The following is a 19524-nucleotide window of genomic DNA, read 5'->3' on the forward strand; positions in this document are numbered from 1 at the left end:
AGGCGAATGTACAGATATTCTGACAATAGAATATGAGCAAGAGAGGCAAACTTACAGATATGCTGACAATAGAAGAGGAGCAAGTGAGGGGAATTTCCAGATATGCTGACAACAGAAAAGGAGCAAGAGAGGCGAACTTCCAGATATGCTGACAACAGAAGAGGACCAAGAGAGGCAGACTTACAGATATGCTGACAATAGAAGATGAGCAAGAGAGGCGAACTTCCAGATATGCTGACAACAGAAGAGGAGCAAGAGAGGCAAATTTACATATATGCTGACAATAGAGGAGGGGCAAGAGAGGCAAATTTACAAATATGCTAACAATAGAAGAGGAGCAAGAGAGGCGAACTTCCACATATGCTGACAACAGAAGAAGAGCAAGAGAGACGAACTTCCACATATGCTGACAACTGAAGAGGAGCAAGAGAGGCGAACTTACAGATATGCTGACAATAGAAGAGGAGCAAGAGAGGCGAATTTACAGATATGCTGACAATAGAAGAGGAGCAAGAGAGGCGAATTTACAGATATTCTGAAAATAGAATATGAGCAAGAGAGGCGAATTTACAGATATGCTGACAATAGAAGAGGAGCAAGAGAGGCAAATTTACAAATATGCTGACAATAGAAGAGGAGCAAGAGAGGCGAATTTACAGATATGGTGACAACAGAGGAGGGGCAAGAGAGGCAAATTTACAGATATGCTGACAATAGAAGAGGAGCAAGAGAGGCAAACTTACAGATATGCTGACAATGGAAGAGGAGCAAGAGAGGCGAACTTTCAGATATGCTAACAACAGAAGAGGAGCAAGAGAGGCGAACTTACATATATGCTGACAATAGAGGAGGGGCAAGAGAGGCAAACTTACAAATATGCTGACAATAGAAGAGGAGCAAGAGAGGCAAACTTCCAGATATGCTGACAACAGAAGAGGAGCAAGAGAGGCGAATTTACATATATGCTGACAATAGAAGAGGAGAAAGAGAGGCGAATTTACAGATATGCTGACAATAGAAGAGGAGCAAGAGAGGTGAACTTACAGATATGGTGACAACAGAGGAGGGGCAAGAGAGGCAAATTTACAGATATGCTGACAATAGAAGAGGAGCAAGAGAGGCAAACTTACAGATATGCTGACAATAGAAGAGGAGCAAGAGAGGCGAACTTTCAGATATGCTGACAACAGAAGAGGAGCAAGAGAGGTGAACTTACATATATGCTGACAATAGAGGCGGGGCAAGAGAGGCAAACTTACAAATATGCTGACAATAGAAGAGGAGCAAGAGAGGCGAACTTCCAGATATGCTGACAACAGAAGAGGAGCAAGAGAGGCGAATTTACATATATGCTGACAATAGAAGAGGAGCAAGAGAGGCAAACTTACAGATATGCTGACAATAGAAGAGGAGCAAGAGAGGCGAACTTACAGATATGCTGACAATAGAAGAGGAGCAAGAGAGGCGAACTTACAGATATGCTGACAATAGAAGAGGAGCAAGGAGGCGAACTTACAGATTTGCTGACAACAGAAGAGGTGGAAGGGAGGTGAACTTACAGATGGGTGATCAAGTGGTTTTAAGGCAAACTAAGACGAGGAATGAGGACTCGTGGCAGTAACTCGCAAGAATGGCACCATGATACCAGCGGACGATGGGGAGAGAACCATTACCCCGAATGTATCTCATTTCAAGAGACACCAATGGTCTGAAGGAGAAGCATGGAGCCGACGAACAAGGAAGGGGAGTGAAGATGACTCGGAAGCCTCATACTTAGGGGAGTGCGGTCTGTCAGAGGACGAATGGAAAGAGATCTCGAGGAGCTCTCCACTGATGAGTCCCCAACAGTCCAGAGAAGCGTGTCCAGGCACATTGAAGAAATGGGTTGAGTTGGACTTGATATATAAAAAGGGGTGATGTAATGTTGTAGTTCTCAGCTGGTACTCCTCGTTAAGGAGGAGCTGAGAGTGGGGGAGGGAAAAGTAAATGACATAAGGGACAGGGAGATCCTCAGAATAAGATAATTAAGAGTTGGAAACGGTCCTCTATTTGAGTCTCGTAATTATTATTTTAGCTACAACAGGCCCGGCTCCCTGAGTCAGGTTAAACAGAACACAGACGAGCACTATTCTGGCACGAGACCTTATAACATCTTCTAAAGCAGACCTCCTGCAAGGTGTTACTTGGCCCCAACTCACGCTCGTCACTCGACGTGGTCCATTCCTCGATCATACTTGTGGCCCCCACCTATGCTACGGCTCATGCACATCCCAACACACGCTGACATTTCCCTCTCCATCTTGCGCACGCTCACTGTGTGTGGTGGTACTCACATTATGCAGCCAGCCTACCTATGTACCCCATGTTGCCTACCCCGCCACCCCACCCCTGCTGCAGTGACGAAATTAACACAAAGTTGTATGGCCCAGACAGTGTAAACAAAGTACATTTCCAACAATGAAAACCCCAGTGACACACTATTGCCCCTCCCCACCACCCAAGAAGAGAATAATCCCACTCTGGAAGAAGCACTGCCCCTCCTCCCGTCTCCATCCTGCAAGGTTCCTGCTCCCAAAGTGGACTTCTGTTAAGTGGGCCTCCATGCAACATGCAGCACAAGGCCTTGGGATGCTTCTCAGCGAGGGGGCAGCAGTCGTACCTGTGTTGCTGTTCACCAGCTGCAGCACCAGGGGGCGCCTGGTCACGATGCCGGATCCACGGGGCAGGAAGTCTCTGAAAGAAACACACAACACGTCCATTATACAGAGCTGCAGAAAGGCGGGAAACAATGCTTCATTTCGGGGCCCACAGCAGCGAGGCGGACCCTGAACGTGCAGGCGTCCAGCTGGGCGGCACTCAGTGTGGGCAACCCGCCGGGCCATGGGCTCGAGGCTAAAAAATACCCCACATTATACATGGAGTGCTAGAAAACACACACGTATTACACAAGCGTATGTCATCGGTAAGAAGGAACAAACTAACAACTAAGCAAAACTAACATCGGTCTTTTCTGCCAAAAGCCTCATTAAAAAGGGCAAATAATCACTCACTGCAAAGCGACAGGTGGAAACGGTGGTGGGAGTGAGAGCACCCTGGCCTAGAGCGCCCCAATCCTGGCTGGACATGTCTACTGTGCTCTCACTGTTCCAAGGGACATGGATGCTGCTTGCCTCTGGCCTCTGGCTCAGTAACGAGACAGAGGCCTGTGCCGGGCCTGTAGGCCTGTGCCGGGCCTGTAGGCCTGGGGGCCCTCGCCATGTCTGATCCTTACACTTTTCCACACGTCAAGTGCGTAGCAGCGCCACCCAGTGACCAGCACTGCAAGTTCAACTCCCGTTAAGCATTGCTTCCTTTTACAGGCTACTACTGTTTTATGCATAACCTGTTATCTTTTTTTTTAAAAAAAGTCTTCATTATTTTCTTAACAAAACCGGCCAAGGAGTTACATCAGAGTTATCGCTCCGTTCATCGATACCATTCCCAGCTAAAATAATCCCCTTTCCAGAAGCCCAATGACCAATAACGCCAATCTAACCAACCTTCCACTGTACTTCCAACTTGTGCCAAGCCTCATGGCATATTGAATATCGCAATTCAGATCGACCAATGGGGCCACCTGATCGCTCAAATCCAGTTCAGCCCTCGCCCACTTGCGCATCGCCCTGCGCCAATCTCCTATCATGCCAACCCTGCGCCTCCCACGCCATGGTGAGTAGTCCCGATGCCAGAACTTTAGTCGCCGCTCTTCCCCATCTGCCCTTCCCTCGAAGCAATAGCCTTAACAGGCAATGTTTAACCGAAACGGGGCCCTCACCACAACCAACATAAATCATGCTGAGCAAAACGGTTCGCAGAGCCTTCCCACCCGATCACATCCCCACCACATGTGCCAGAAGGTCACAAATTCCCTCCTGCATCTCCAGCAGGTTGGGGCTGCCGCAGCAACCATTTTAACCACTCTGACCGGAGTAATATAGGCTTGTCGCACTATTTTGTATTGTATCCAATGAAATCTAACATTCCTGGAAACTTTCTTTGCATGTTCGAGGACTCTATTGCACTCACCATCCAAGAGCTGTTCCCCTATATCCATCTCTCATTGGAGTCTCAACTCCCCTGCCCTGATGTCACATTCAGCCATGTCCACTGGATACAATTCAGAAACACTCTTCCCCCTTTCGGCTAGTTGCAACAGTGCACCATTCACCCTGTGAACGTGTGGTTTCCCCGGAAAGCCAACACAGGCGTCTCTTACCCCAGCCATTGCAAACTCCAGGAAGTTCAGACGGACCTCCGGGTGTGCCGTCTGGAATTCTGAGTAAGTGATGGGCCTTGTCCGCCACATGATAATGACACCTCCCTATCGCAGCCGTCCCATCACGCCCCCTTCTTCTCACCCATTACTCGTCTCAATCTGCTACAACCTAAGGGTCTAACAGGCATAAAGGGAAACCTCTGTCCCATGCCTTTTGTGGCCTTCCAGCATACCCGGATGATAGTACTCACTGGAGTCAAGATACTCCCAAGCTCCCTATCCCGTCCCCCAAGCAATTCCAACACTTGAGGCAGTGCTGATTCTTTCATGATCCCACCAGTATTACGATCCCTATGGGGGTGAAACAATCGACCATGTGCTGCAATGTCGACGGCCAGCAGTATGATCTGAAGTCTGGCGCTGCTATGCCCCCTTTATCTGCTGGTAATGGGAAAGTTCTCAGTGCTATCCTCAGAGTCCCCCTTCCATAACAGCGTGTACAGGGTTCTAAGTCGCGACCAAAAGCAAGCCGACTTCAGAACCATTGGCATGACCTGAAACACATACACCAGCCTGGGTAGCATTATCATCTTCACCAGCGCCATCCACCCCATCAGTGATATGGGCATTTAATCCAGAATTCAGGTAGCCTCTCAAAAGCAGTAAAGAACCTCCCCACATCCTGGCAATACATCCAATACCTGTCAGCGCTAACCTGTTTACTCAGGTATTTCATTCCTTCATCCAGAAATGCTCCAACTCATCCCCAGAGTCAGGAGGCAACGCATAAACAGCTGACTTAGATGTGTTAATGGTCAACCCTGATCACTTTCTGAACTCTACAAACGTGGCCATAGCCTGTTGCAGATTCACCCTAGGGTTCCCTACGTACAATAGCACATCATCCAACCCCATACATAATTATAGGGGGTCATTCCGAGGTTGGAGGTACATAACGGCCCTTACCGGCATGGCACAAATAGCGTGTCCGTGTAGTCAATAGCCCGATAATAGAGGGCTATTACGACTTTGCGGGCACAAGCTTTGCGTCATGCTGTTAAGGGCATTACCGCCATGCTGGTAAAGGCACGAAAAATGACCTTAGCGGCATCATGCATAGTGCAGATAGAACTACCGGCATGAACCAATGCAGCATTAGCGGTCACCGCTAATAACGGTCACCGTAAATAAGCAGAACTGGAAGTAGCGTCATCACACAGGAACAGGAAGGAGCACGGCGGCCATTTTTAAAAACATAATCCATTGCCATCCTCAGCACACAGGACCTGTGGGACTCTGCTGTTTGATGGAAAACCTTCATCCAACACACCACAATGCCCAAGGCCCTAAAAGAAGGGAGCTGCCCGCCAGCGCAAGGAGCGCTTCAACAAGGACGAGTTGGAGATGCTAGCCGGGACACTGCAGGAACATGCAAAGATTGTTTTCGCCAACAGCATGAAGAGGGAGGCCATCATAAAGACAAAAGAGATATGGCACAGAAAGTGAGTGGAGCTGGAAACACCCCACGCCCCATTAAAGATTGCGGAAGCGCTGGGACGACTTGCGGTTCAGAGTAAGGAACATACTCTCCGTCAACAGGAGCGAGGCAATGGCAACAGGCGGAGGTGCCAGCTCCCCCATCAAGCTGACCCCACGGGAGGACATCTGCGCCAGCATGATTGGTATGGAGGGGATCGAAGGTGTCGGTGACATGGAGTGTGGCGCCACAACATCGGCCGATGGAGGTGCGTGTCCTAAGAAAACACTGTAATGCAGAGTCTGAAGAAAGTCAACCAATATGTCTGTCCAAAGAGGCAAGCCATGGCCCAACACACACACACTTCCAGCAAAGTAGCCACACTCATCACAGACACATGCAGATGCCTGCAGCAAGGCAATGCCGTACCTGACTCATACCACACAAAATGTAAATGCCATAAGTCACACAGCATGCAGGCCCCAACAAATATGCATGTCACATAGCATAGGTCTAGGCCAACATGAGTGACCCCGACGTATGCCTGCATAACCCACCCATGTATCAAACAACGTGATCATCCAAACTCAAATACTTATTACCCTCGATTGTGTGGAAGATCAATTGTCCAAATGTATGTATGATGCCTATCAAAACATCACTCATGCCGTCTCTCTCTTCAAACCCCACAGGCTCTGACCATAACAGTGATGGCCAGGACACAACCCCCGCGAAAACAACACCCTGGAAGAGGTCCCAGGATGACGCCAACTGCCCTTCCACCTCGAAGGGCCAACCCAGGGGCCACCGAGCACCACCAGTCAAGACACCCATGGTTGCCAGTGTACCGGTGCTACCAAGGGCTGTAGAGGTGGAGGCGCCAACACCCATTGCCCAGCCTGAGGAATCAGCCGAGGCACCACACTCGGAGGAGTCAAGTTTGGCTGGGGAGGTGACAGTCACAGCACCCCAGGCTGTGGAGGAGCCACAGGATGAGGTATGGGTGACCGTTGAGGATGATTCATCAGAACTGCCCCGCACGCCCAGTCCACAGGCATCCCCCCAAATCTCATCCCTTGAGACAGACCACGCCACCACCCTGGAGCAATCTGGGCGGGAGCTAATTGAAGGGCACTTTAGTCCGATAGTGGTGAGTGTTGAGGCCGAGCAAGCCACCCAGGAACCATCCACCTCCACAGGTGCACCCGCAGGACCGCAGCGTGCAGAGCAACTGACTGCCCTTGTGCAGCAGTTCATTTAGGACAATGCAGAGGCTAGGCAGGAGTGACGGGAGAACATCGCCTCTCTGGCAGGACCATCTCAGAGAACACCGCATCCATGGGCAAAATATTTGCGGAGAACACTAGCCGCCTCTGCGAGGAGGTATTCACCCTGCGCCAGGTACTAGGCCGCATAGCCGATGCCCTGGAGTCAGGGCGTCCGGCAACCCAATTCGAGCAGGCAGCCACGCCGTCATCGTCTAGCTCGACCCAGAAGAGCCTGCTACGCAGGTCATCACACACCCTGAGCCAGCCAGACATGCCGCCGCCAGGCCCAGGGAGTGCTAATTAACAGTCTGGGCAGCCTGATGTAGGCATTAGAGACTTGATGGGACATGTGTGGGGGAGTTGTGGGGGGAGGGGGAGGGGGTTGAGGGTGTGTGGGGGAGTTGTGGGGGGATGGGGAGGGGGTTGAGGGTGTGTGGGGGAGTTGTGGGAGGAGGGGGAGGGGGAGGGTGTGTGGGGGAGTTGTGGGTGGAGGAGGAGGGGGATTGTTAAATGTAATACACCCGTTGTGTCAAAAGCAAGACCTGAGTGGACATTCATCATTGCGCATGTGTCATTTAATCATATACAGTGCATAGTGTGCATGTACCCACACACCCAGTGGCCTCTGTCAGAATATCATGTCACCCTGTGAAACCATGTCTGTCAGTAATATTGTGCAATCACTGAATGACGCACAGCACGTCCCTCCTGTGCATCGGCACCGCAATGATGTGCAGCCACTTCTTCTTCATCCCCTTCATCATCAACAGGTGGTTGCAGTTCAATGTCAGGGGTCAGGGGCACGTTGCGTTGGATACACATGTTGTGCAGCATGATACATGCCATGATGGTCTTGGCCACCTTCTCATGCCTGCAGAGGAGTGCCCCACCTGACGGGCTAAGGCAGCGAAACCATGCCTTCAACAGGCCAAAGATCTGGTCAATGACCACACGGGCAAGGATGTGGGATCGATTGTAGTCCTCCTCATGCCTGTTCTGTGTGTTTCGGACAGGGGTGATGAGCCACAGCATCAAGGGATAGCCACTGTCACCTGCATGGGAGGCATAAAAAGCTATATGTCAGTCGATTGATGATGGACAGCTGTAGTAGTCACACATGTCGGCAGATTATCGTTGGTCACGTACACATGTCCCTGGTTGTATGCACGCCATTTTTAGGCCCTCATTGTGTCCTGTGCCTTGGAATAATGGTGTGGGTTACACCTTCAAGATGATACACGGTATACTCTGTCGTCTATAGCTCAGGCATTGTGTACGCATACAGCTGTGTTTGTGTAAATTTAGTGATGTGGTGTGTTCTGTAGGATTTTCTGATGGGGAGCGTTGGCAGTAGGCTCTGCAATGTTAGGCATTCTGTGCGGATTTTTGCCATGGTGACATGCAGCATTCCTGTGGTTGATACAGGATATCAGGCACAACAATGTGTGATGATCTTGCTTGCGTCGCCTTCCAACTGTACCTGTTTGTAGTGGTATTGCTTGCGATTGCGGTAAACCACCTCCATGGCCTGGAGGCCACCTTTTGTTTCAAGAATCACCTGGGGAGTCTGTGGTAGGGATATGTATTCCGTAGTGTGCTTGAGGAGGGCATCCAGCACTTGCTTCAGGATGCAAGTGAATAAGGGTGGTGATATGCCATGCATGTACCCCACTGTGTGCTGGTAGGTGGCTGTGGAAAGGAAGTGGAGCACCAACACTACCTTCAGTAGAGGGGGGATGGTGGTGAGTATTTCAATGAGGCTGACAATCGTGTATCATGTCCACAATGGTGTTGATGGTGTCCCGGTCCAGATGGTACAGGGTGTGGTAGTGCTGCATGGTTGGGTTGGAGGGACTGGCTATGATGTTTGGGATTGGGGGCTGCATGTGTGGTTACGCTGGCTGCACTGGTGGGGCATGCTGGGCCTGTCTCACCCTCCATCTCCTGCTGTGTCTCCTCTGTGGTGCCTGCTGTTGGTGTTGTTGCTGTTGTTGCAATGCATGCATGTCCTCCTGCTGAAGTGTTAATGCTACTATTGGATTGATCTTGGTGTGGAAAGGGGTGTGGTGTATGGGTGTGCTCCTTTTGGTCAGGCCCAGACTCCATTGCCTCTACCTGTGCTCATGGTGTGCACCTGTGGCAGTTGGGAACACTGCACATGGCATTTTATGGTTGGTCAGAGATGCTGGTATTTACGGCATGCCGGAATCCACTTTTAGCGCCTTCATGATGCCGGTATTTGCATTTCCGCTTCACTTGTGATCTCCTCCAGTTTATGGCATGCCGCTATTGCCGGTATGGTGGCCCGCGTCCATGCCGCTATTAGAGGCACCGTATATTTATTATTATCTAATAGCGGTTTGGCAGGTCGGAATAGCCCGGAGCGGTAAGCGATCATTTATCCCTTACCGCCATACTTGGAATGACCCCCTTAGAGTTTCGCCCACCCCACCGCAAGGGACCAGTAGCCACATGTCTATTCTTTATTACTGTGAGGGTGTCGAGGAAGAATGCTGACACATGGGTGGCATTTTTGTTGCCAATGACTTATTGAACAAGAAAAGAAACCCTGGCTGTCCCTATCTTCGCCTGCCTCAAATTAATACTAATCGGATCTGTCAGAATGTCCGTCGAAATGAATATCCTCCGTCCTGTGTCATAACCTACTCCAGTCCCTCACTCTACAACTAAAGAACAAGTCCTCAGAAGGTACCTTCTCCAGGAGAATGACTCCATTCTCATGGTAAGTGGGAGGAATTCCAAGCAATGTTCTTTAGCAAAAAGGATACAATGTTCTCTGGCAAAAGGATACCAGGGGGGAGGACTCCCTTCCCCTGGCTTGTGGTTCCAACAAATCCTGTGCACCAGTCACTTTTGGAACCAGGAGAATGACTCCCTTCTCCTAGCTTGTGGTTTCCACACTTCAATATAGTTCGCACAAAAGCCAGGGGGAATGGCACCCTTGCCCTGCCATCTCTTGATAAAAAAGGCTGTTCAGCTTCTTCAGCTTTCAGGCCCAGGATACTGAATCCCTTGCCTTGGTATTGGTTCACACACACAATAATGTAGTTCACACAAAAGCCAGGGGAATGACTCCCTTCCCCTGGTGTCTCTTGATCAAGAAGGCTTTCAATTTCTTCAACTTTCAGAAACAGGAGAATCACTCCCATCTCCTGGTATTTGCAAAGCCCCAGACCCTCCTCTGACGGTCACCTGGTTTGTTGCTGCCATTGCGATGAGGAAGTACTCCTTCGGAGGCTTAATGTGTTTGTCTTGGTATCCTAGACCCTTCGCTGGTGCTCAATGGTCTTATTGTCGACTCTGCGACAAAGTTCTCCGCAGATACTCAATGTGCTTCTCTTGGGGTCCCAGGCCCTTCTCTGGTGGTCAATGATCTTTTTTTCATCACTGCGATGGAGATGTTCTCCCCGGATGCTGAATGTTCTTCTCTCGAGAGGTCCCAGACCCTTCTCTGGTGGTCAGTGGTCTTATTGTTGCCACTGCAATAAGCATGTTATCCTCGGATGCTCAATGTTCCCTTCCCAAAGGGCCAGCAGAGAGCCTCTGAAGCCTGCCTATCGCCCAACCCTTTGTCCCCTGCGGGTCTCTCGTACCTCCCGTTACCTTCTTCGGGACTTCAGTATGCCATTGGGGCTTCCTGGGACTAGGACGCATCTCTCTCGCTCTTCAAACTTCCCTTTGGCTTCTGCAGCACTGCGGCGGCTCTGCACTCGATTGGTCTGCTTGGCTCTCTCTTCCTGCTCCGTGTTCGGGTCCGCTTCAGCTGGACCTACGGAGAACTTCCTCAGCGCTTCACTGACATCCTTTGCGAAACTCCCGCTCTGGATGGCCTCTACCTGCTGCCTCTACCGGCTGGGCTTGACAGAGTCTTCAGTCCTTCTTCTCTTCTTATACAATGTTGCCAGTCCCCCCTGGCTGATGGTCAAAGTCCTTTGTTGCTCTTGATGGATTGATCTTCATGCATCCTTGGGCCACCTCGAACCTGTACTAGCAGAGTTGGTAATCTTCAGGTCTTCTGTGCTCTTCTTTGTCCTGGGACTTTCTGATGGGGCTATTTCTCCTACACTACAAAAATGCATGTGGCTACTCTCAGGGAAGTTGTTTGACATGGAAGGGGGGGGGGTTAGGGAAGGTTGGGGTGTGACATTGGCCAACAGGCTATATCCTAGGTAAGCATCATTGTTCCCAGAGGGGGTGTCCCTCCTCATGAGGTCCTCCTGCAATAAACCACCTCTAGAAGGACCATTGGGTAGTGTGAAGGCATCTTGGAGTAAGCTTTTTTTAATTCCGTAATTCTGGTCAAAAACTGGGTTTTTGGCCTGGGTGAATCCTTTAAATGTTCGCAATTTCCAGTTGTCTGCACACTTGGACGCCTAGATTGCGACCGAAACAATCCTCATAAATACTTATTAACCCAACTGCGTCCTATGGGTGTGCGCTAACTGCAAAGTTTTATTGGAAAAAACAAATGTTCTCAATTTTTTGTCCAAATGTTTCTTTTAATATTTGTGGTCACATTACTTGATGTCATCCAACTTTGGAGAAAGAATAAAATAATTTGAAATCATGCCTTCTTATCAGTCTCCCAATTCCGACCTACCTCACATCGCTGTAAGCCATGAAACGTGAGCAGAGCCATCACTTACTTCATTTGACCGAAACTTCTAAAATAATATATGGGTCGTCTTTGGGGTTGGACATTGAAGGTCCCACAGGACAAGGCGTGCCATGAAATGCACAATACGTTCAGAGAAGGAATAACTGCACTGCTCAAAAAAAGGAGCATGATATACTATCAGCCACCAACAAAATCAATGGCAGTGAAGTCGCTGAAACCAGGAATATCGGAGGTGGTCATTGAGCCGGGCGCCGCAGTCTCCAGCCAGGCGCTACTGCTTGATTTGATTTTTGATTTTTTTGGATTTTTAATGATTTATAACGTGCACACAACAAATTTAATCGAATCCTGGTGCAGATGGAACAGTAGACTAAAGAAAAAATTCAGTCACATGAAAATTAAAGACACTGAAAACCACAGAAAGAGGAAAATGAGAGCGACTCCTATTTAAATAGATGAGTCTTTAGACCTGCTCTAAAGGTCAGGAGGGAGGTAGCCATTCTTAAATTCTGAGGGAGGCTATTCCACAGTCTTAGTCCAGCAGCTGAAAAAGTGCAGTCTCCTCTTGAGACACAGTTTGTCCTGGGCATAGTAAGCTGAAATTAGTCTTCCAACCTTAGAGCACGAGCCGGATGATACAGCTTCAGTTTATTCATTAAATAACTTGGTGCCAACCCGCTATTACATTTGTACACCAATTACCCAGTCTTGAATTTTATGTGGTCCTCCACCGCTAAGCAGTGAAGAGAACGGCAGAGGCCGGAAGTTGAGGTATTTTTAGATACACCAAACACCAATCTCACTCCTGCATTTTGTGCTTTTTGTAAAGGGTGACTCTGTTTAGCTGGAGCTCCAGCTAAAAGTCCATTACAATAATCTAGCTTGGAATTAACTTGAGCTCCCACAACCAGAGCATGATCAGTATCAGGTACGTAAGGCAGTGTTTGGCGTATTGACAAATGTTATAAAAAACTGACTGTACTTTGGCTGAGACTTAGCCACTACATCCTAAATTACTCTGCCCCACACAACCAAGATTGTTAACCTTGGTGCCATATTTAAGGCTAGACCCCAGAAACTGGGGTGGTGGGGGCCTGCTTTTCCCCACGAGTTAGTGTTTCGGTCCAAACAGGATAGCCTTTGTTTTTTTATTTATTGAGTTGCAGACAGTTTTGTGCCATCCAAGCCCCTATTTCCTCCAGGCATTTACTTGCCTTGGCAAAAGCATCTTCCACGTCATGAAGCCTGATGTACAGCTGCGTATCATCAGCGCGTGAGTGGAATCTGAGATGGTATTTTTCCAAGATATCCCTTAGTGGGCGAAGATACATGTTGAATAAGAGAGGGGAAAGTGCTGAACCCTGTGGCACACCACAACACTGAAGGAGGATTTCAGATGTAAATCCTCCCCCCTGTGCACATTGTTTACACCCTGTGTGAAATGAGGTAATGGAGTCCAAGGCACAAGAAAATACATTCACTAGGCTCTTGATACGGTCTAGCAGGATGCAATGGTCCACCGTATCAAGGCGGCAGAAAGTTTGAGCATTACAAGCAGGGAGAGATTGCCTACATCCCCTGTCTGCAACCATTGGCGTCTCTGTCCCATGTTTAGGGCGAAAACCGGACTTCAGAGGGTGGCGAACACCATTGTCTACAATATAGTTCTGTAGCTGGCTTGTGGCCACTTTTTCCAAAATGTTTCCCCGGCCACGGGAGGCCAGTAATAGGGTGATAATTATTGTAGTCCTCAGGATCAAGGCTAGCCTTTTTTAGTAACGGGGAAGCAACTGACAGTTTCAAAGGATCAGGAACTACCCCCTGGGCTCATGATGCGTTTCCGAAGTTAGTCAAAGGAGTTCATTCCAAGGAAAGCCCCATAGCATCTGAGGCAGGGACTGGAAAAAGGGAATCACACGTAGGTTTTATTTGAGACAAAAGGCTACACGTGTCCCCCTCTAGTACCTGTTGAAAACTAAACGGGGCTGTACCAGTCATTACACTTTCCGTTGCTCTGGTAGTTTCTTTCATTGTATTGCTTGAGAGGGTTCATCAGCCTGCAAAATCAATGGCAGTGAAGTCGCTGAGTCCAGGAAGGGCGGAGGTGGTCAGTGAGCCGGGAGCCGCAGTCTCCAGCAGGTCTGACTACTTGAGAGGTTTCATTTATTGTTTAACGGTGACAGGATAAAGACAGCCAGGTGGGTGACATACACTGTTGTTACAGGGTGGAGCTGGCCATGGGACATCGTACCAGCCCCCCCTGCAGCGCTATGGGACACCAGCACTGGGGAGGCTTCAGTGCCTCAGTAGATGGCAAGCTCACCTTGCTGACTCCTGCAGGCTCGTGTGGCTGGCCGTGGGTGAGATCCCATGATGCCGTGGCCTGCAGGCCCCTTGTGTTCAGGGCGGGCCTGCAGGCCACAATAAAGGACACACACACACACAAGTTACTTCATCATGGTGTCTGCAGCCGTGTCCCGCACGTGCCTGCAGGACTCCCTTTTATTAGGTTGGGCCATGACGACATCATGGCCCATCTTAAAAGGGCAATACATGGGGGAGGGACCCAACCCCTTAAAGGGGCGACATACCCCAGAGGTTTCACCACACAACAACTGTGTGTGCCTCACACATGCCACAGCCGCCTGTTAAACCAGAATGCTGCACAGAGCAGAACTCGCCATGTGTGGCAGTCAGTCAGCTCGTGGTACTGTGGACTGCCAGCTCCCAGGCATTTAAATAAAGGTCAAAGACAATTTAAAATGGCTTGCATTGCTTTTCTCAATACAGCTCAGATCATGTACACATAATGGTTTAGTGAGTGATGCATAAGCCACCTCGGCCACCCTTACTTATTAATGTCACAATAGAAACATTATCTAGTCGCTGTTTCATAGAGCGTCATGCAGAATGCAGGGGCTGCAGTGGCAGAACGTTGCACAGCAGCATGGCTGCCCCCATGCAGGGGCTGCTTTGGCACATGACTGCCCCATCAGGGCACCCCACCGCATGCAGGGGCTGCAGTGGCAGAATGTTGCACAGCGCCATGGCTGCCCCATCAGGGCACCCCATCGCATACAGGGGCTGCAGTGGCAGAATGTTGCACACCGGCCCCATGCAGGGGCTGCAGTGGCAGACAGTTGCACAGCAGCATGGCTGCCCCCATGCAGGGGCTGCAGTGGAACATGACTGCCCCATCAGGGCGCCCCACCGCATGCAGGCGCTGCAGTGGCAGATGGCTGCCCCATCAGGGCACCCCACCGCATACAGGGGCTGCAGTGGCACATGACTGCCCCACCAGGTCACCCCACCGCATGCAGGGGCTGCAGTGGCACATGACTGCCCCATCAGTGCACCCCACCGCATGCAGGGGCTGCAACGGCACATGACTGTCCCACCAGGGCACCCCACTGCATGCAGGGGCTGCAGTGGCACATGACTGCCCCATCAGGGCACCCCTCCGCACATGACTGCCCCATCAGGGCGCCCCACCGCATGCAGGCGCTGCAGTGGCACATGGCTGCCCCACCAGGTCACCCCACCGCATGCAGGGGCTGCAGTGGCACATGACTGCCCCATCAGGGCACCCCACCGCATGCAGAGGCTGCAATGGCACATGACTGTCCCACCAGGGCACCCCACCGCATGCAGGGGCTGCAGTGGCACATGACTTCCCCATCAGGGCACCCCACCGCATGCAGGGGCTGCAGTGGCAGAACGTTGCTGCACAGCAGCATGGCTGCCCCATCAGGGCACCCCACCGCATGCAGGGGCTGCAGTGGCACATGACGGCCCCACCAGGGCACCCCACCGCATGCAGGGGCTGCAGTGGCACATGACTGCCCAATCAGGCCACCCCACCGCATGCAGGGGCTGCAGTGGCAGAACGTAGCTGCACAGCAGCATGGCTGCCCCATCAGGGCACCCCACCGCATGCAGGGCCTGCAGTGGCAGAATGTTGCTGCACAGCAGCATGGCTGCCCCATCAGGGCACCCCACCGCATGCAGGGGCTGCAGTGGCACATGGCTGCCCCATCAGGGCACCCCACCGCATGCAGGGACTGCAGTGGCACATGGCTGCCCCACCAAGGCACCCCACCACATGCAGGGGCTGCAGTGGCACATGGCTGCCCCATCAGGGCACCCACCGCATGCTTCCGTCACTGGCACGGAGGGTGTTATTCACAGCTTGCTCATCAGCAGCTTCCAGAGCACAGCGATCCCAGCTGCCAAGGAGACTGTGCCATGGGTGGGGCAATGGCAGACACTTCCCCCTCCCCGCTCAGGGCCTAGGCTGGCTGCTCGCAGGTATTAAATGACCTGTAACAGATACAGCTGCTGGGCACCTCACTAGAATCATGCCCAGTGTGCTTGTGAACTCAGTGCCTTAAGGAATGTGCACTCTGCAAGACCACCACACCTTCCGGAGAGCATCACCTTCACACTGTCACGCCTTCCAGAGGGTCCTACCTCAGCACGACTTTGCGTTCCGGAAGGTGCCGCCACCACACTACCTCGTCTTCTGGAAAGCACACCCATGGCAGAGATTACAAGGCATTACTCCACAGAGGACAGAGATCACAAGGCATTACTCCCCACAGGGCAGAGATCACAAGGCATTGCTCCACACAGGGCAGAGATCCCAAGGCATTACTCCCCACAGGACAGAGATCACAAGGCATTACTCCCCACAGGGCAGAGATGACAAGGCACCACGCCCCACAGGGCAGAGATTACAAGGCATTGCTCCACACAGGGCAGAGATCACAAGGCATTGCTCCCCACAGGACAGAGATCACAAGGCATTACTCCCCACAGGGCAGAGATTACAAGGCATTGCTCCACACAGGGCAGAGATCACAAGGCATCGCTCCCCACAGGGCTGAGATCACAAGGCATTACTCCCCACAGGGCAGAGATGACAAGGCATTACTCCCCACAGGGCAGAGATCTCAAGGCATTGCTCCACACAGGACAGAGATCACAAGGCATTACTCCACACAGGGCTGAGATTCCAAGGCATTACTCCCCACAGGGCAGAGATTACAAGGCATTACTCAGCACAGGGCAGAGATCACAAGGCATTACTCCCCACAGGGCAAAGATCACAAGGCATTACTCAGCACAGGGCAGAGATTACAAGGCATTACTCCTGCTCCCCACAGGGCAGAGATCACAGGGCATTACTCCACACAGGGCCGAGATTCCAAGGAATTACTCACCACAGGGCAGAGATTATAAGGCATTACACCCCACAGGGCAGAGATTGTTGGAATTGAAATAATATTATGCCTCCTATCGCAGTAATTGAATGTGTATTTGCCTACGCCAAGTTGTCTAAAATATCATGTAAATAGACTTCGCGGCAAGGTCTTGACCTTAACGAAAAGTAATGTAAGTCGCCATCTTGGATTTAGCCGCCATTTTAGGTTCTCTTGTAATGTGGAAGTCACCCTAAACATCAAAATGGAGGCTGAATGACATTCTGAGTGAGATTCTGGCCGTTGTGACCTCCGCACACACGAATAATTAATATGCCTGCAGGCCACTTGTCGGTGTCGCGAACTGAGACCTTGTCCTATTACTGACCTATGTGTAAATGAACAACTGTATCAGCGGAACTGATCAAAATGCATACATTATAGGATTGACCTGGCAAGGAACCCTAGGCCTGATCCCAAGAATGGTTAACCCGCGAGGGGGTTGGCCAAGGGCTGGATAAAGGATATAAAAGCCCAAATATTCCAATGTACGGTCTCTCTACTAATGCATCGAACCCTCGTTGAAGTTCGTTACGTTACTCTGAGAGCCGAATAGCTATCCGTCTGTCAATTGACTTTGGTAACTGTTGTAGCTTTTAAATAAAGCACTTGTATGTCCTTTGTAACCTGTGTTGGTGTGTTTCTTTTGGGCTTCCCAGCCTCATATCAATTTTTTATGTTTTCACAGTTGGCGCCCGAACAGGGACCCTCAAGACTGATGCCGGATCATTGAAGGTTGACGCAGACTATCGAACCGGGATTGGACGGTGTGATTCTGCGGGCCAGACCGAACGAGACGCGATACCTCGGCAGCGCTGCACGATCCGATCCTTGGACGATAGTCGTGTGGTCTGACACGGCATCTTGACGAGGGTCCATTTTTGAAGCGGGCAGATTTGTCGAAACCACCAAACACAAGGTAAAATTCGTTAGGTAAGTTCTTTGATAAACCGTACGGTCCTCCTTAGGTTTGGTCAGGTGCAGTCGTGACCCGGCTCTTAATTTAACCCTGACAAGGCATTACTCCCCACAGGACAGAGATTACAAGGCATCACACCCCACAGGGCAGAGGTCACAAGGCATTACTCCCCACAGGGTAGAGATCACAAGGCAATGCTCCACACAGGGCAGAGATCACAAGGCATTATTCCCCACAGGACAGAGATTACAAGGTACCATGCCCCACAGGGCAGAGATTACAAGGCATTACTCCCCACAGGGCAGAGATCACAAGACATTACTCAGCACAGGGCAGAGATGACAAGGCATCGCGCCCCACAGGGCAGAGATTACAAGGCATCATGCCACACAGGGCAGAGATTACAAGGTATTACTCCCCACAGGGCAGATATTACAAGGCATTACTCCCCACAGGACAGAGATTACAAGGCATCAAACCCCACAGGGCAGAGGTCACAAGGCATTACTCCCCACAGGCCAGAGATTACAAGGTATTACTCCCCACAGGGCAGAGATCACAAGGCATTACTCACACAGAGCAGAAATTACAAGGCATTTATTTATTTATTATTACATTTGTATTGCACACCTAACCCTCAGGCAGCTGGGCGCATGACTTATGAATATGGTTACAGGTTATGCAGATCACAGGTTATGTAGGCTTAAGAATTTGGTTACAGGATATGCAGATCATAAATTATGCAGGAGTAAGAATTTGGATACAGGTTAATCCAGTTTAAGAATATGATTACAAGGCATACAGGTTTACGTGATGGCTACAGGTCATGCAGGCTTACAAATAAGGTTGCAGGGCGTACAGACTTAAGGACTGATATTCCAGGTCATGCTTAAATGTACAGATTAGGGTGTTATGTCATGGGGTATGAGGGCAGTAGTAATTTCGAAGATTAGAGTGTTACATAGGCAGATGCAATTTCCTACTGCTGAGAGCAGTATCTAAAAGTAGGGTGACAGAGTGTGATGATGAATAGTTATAGTCCGTCCATTGAGCAGGTCAGGTTACTTACATGTGAGGAGGGGCCCGCTTGGTGTCCTGTGTAAAGAGCCATGTTTTTAGTTTTTTGCGGAAAGATATAGAGCGGCATCCATCCTTAGAGCCATCGGCAAGGCATTCCAGTAATTGGCTGCCATGACAGGGAAGCTTGAGCAGCCTGCTCTTTGTCTTTTGTATCTAGGCATGGTCAGTTGCCCGAGATATGCGGAGCGGTGGGTCTAGCAGACTGGGTTTTGGTTATCAAGCTAGACAGGTAGCGTGGGGCAGTGTTAGATAGGCATTTGTGTGTGAGCATGAGTACTTTAAATGTAATGCGGCCCCTCACTGGTAACCAATGAATGTTTCTTCTGAAGGTAGAAATGTGATCTGATTTAGGGATATTGAGTACTGCTCTTATGGCATGGTTCTGCACGATTTGGAGTTTCTTAATGTTTTTGACCGAAGATCCCGCAAAGATGGCGTTGCAATATTCAATCCTGGAAATGATTAGGGCTCGTGCCAGGGTGGTGAGGTTCTCTTCTGTGAGATATGGTCTACAAGCCGTGATGAGTTTGGCTGTATAGGAGGATGCCGAGGTGATGGCATTGACTTGCCACAAAAGGGTAAGAGAAGAGTCGAGATAAACTCCTAAGGTCTTAACCTCTTTGGC

At 50.4% G+C, this 19524-nt stretch overlaps 1 protein-coding gene across 10 annotated transcripts in view; it reads right to left on the reverse strand.

The window, feature by feature from the left end:
* The window catches only part of DNM1 (dynamin 1), a 1028058-nt gene that overhangs the window by 769537 nt on the left and 238997 nt on the right, over positions 1-19524 (reverse strand). For all 10 annotated transcript variants that reach the window (XM_069609157.1, XM_069609159.1, XM_069609155.1 and 7 more), the window contains exon 2: positions 2660-2733. In XM_069609157.1, coding sequence (XP_069465258.1) covers positions 2660-2733 — 74 coding nt within the window. The remainder of the gene's footprint in view (positions 1-2659; positions 2734-19524) is intronic.

This window comes from Ambystoma mexicanum, chromosome 8 (assembly GCF_040938575.1).
Source record: "Ambystoma mexicanum isolate Mex_15411 chromosome 8, UKY_AmexF1_1, whole genome shotgun sequence".
Classification (NCBI taxonomy): Eukaryota; Metazoa; Chordata; class Amphibia; order Caudata; family Ambystomatidae; genus Ambystoma; species Ambystoma mexicanum.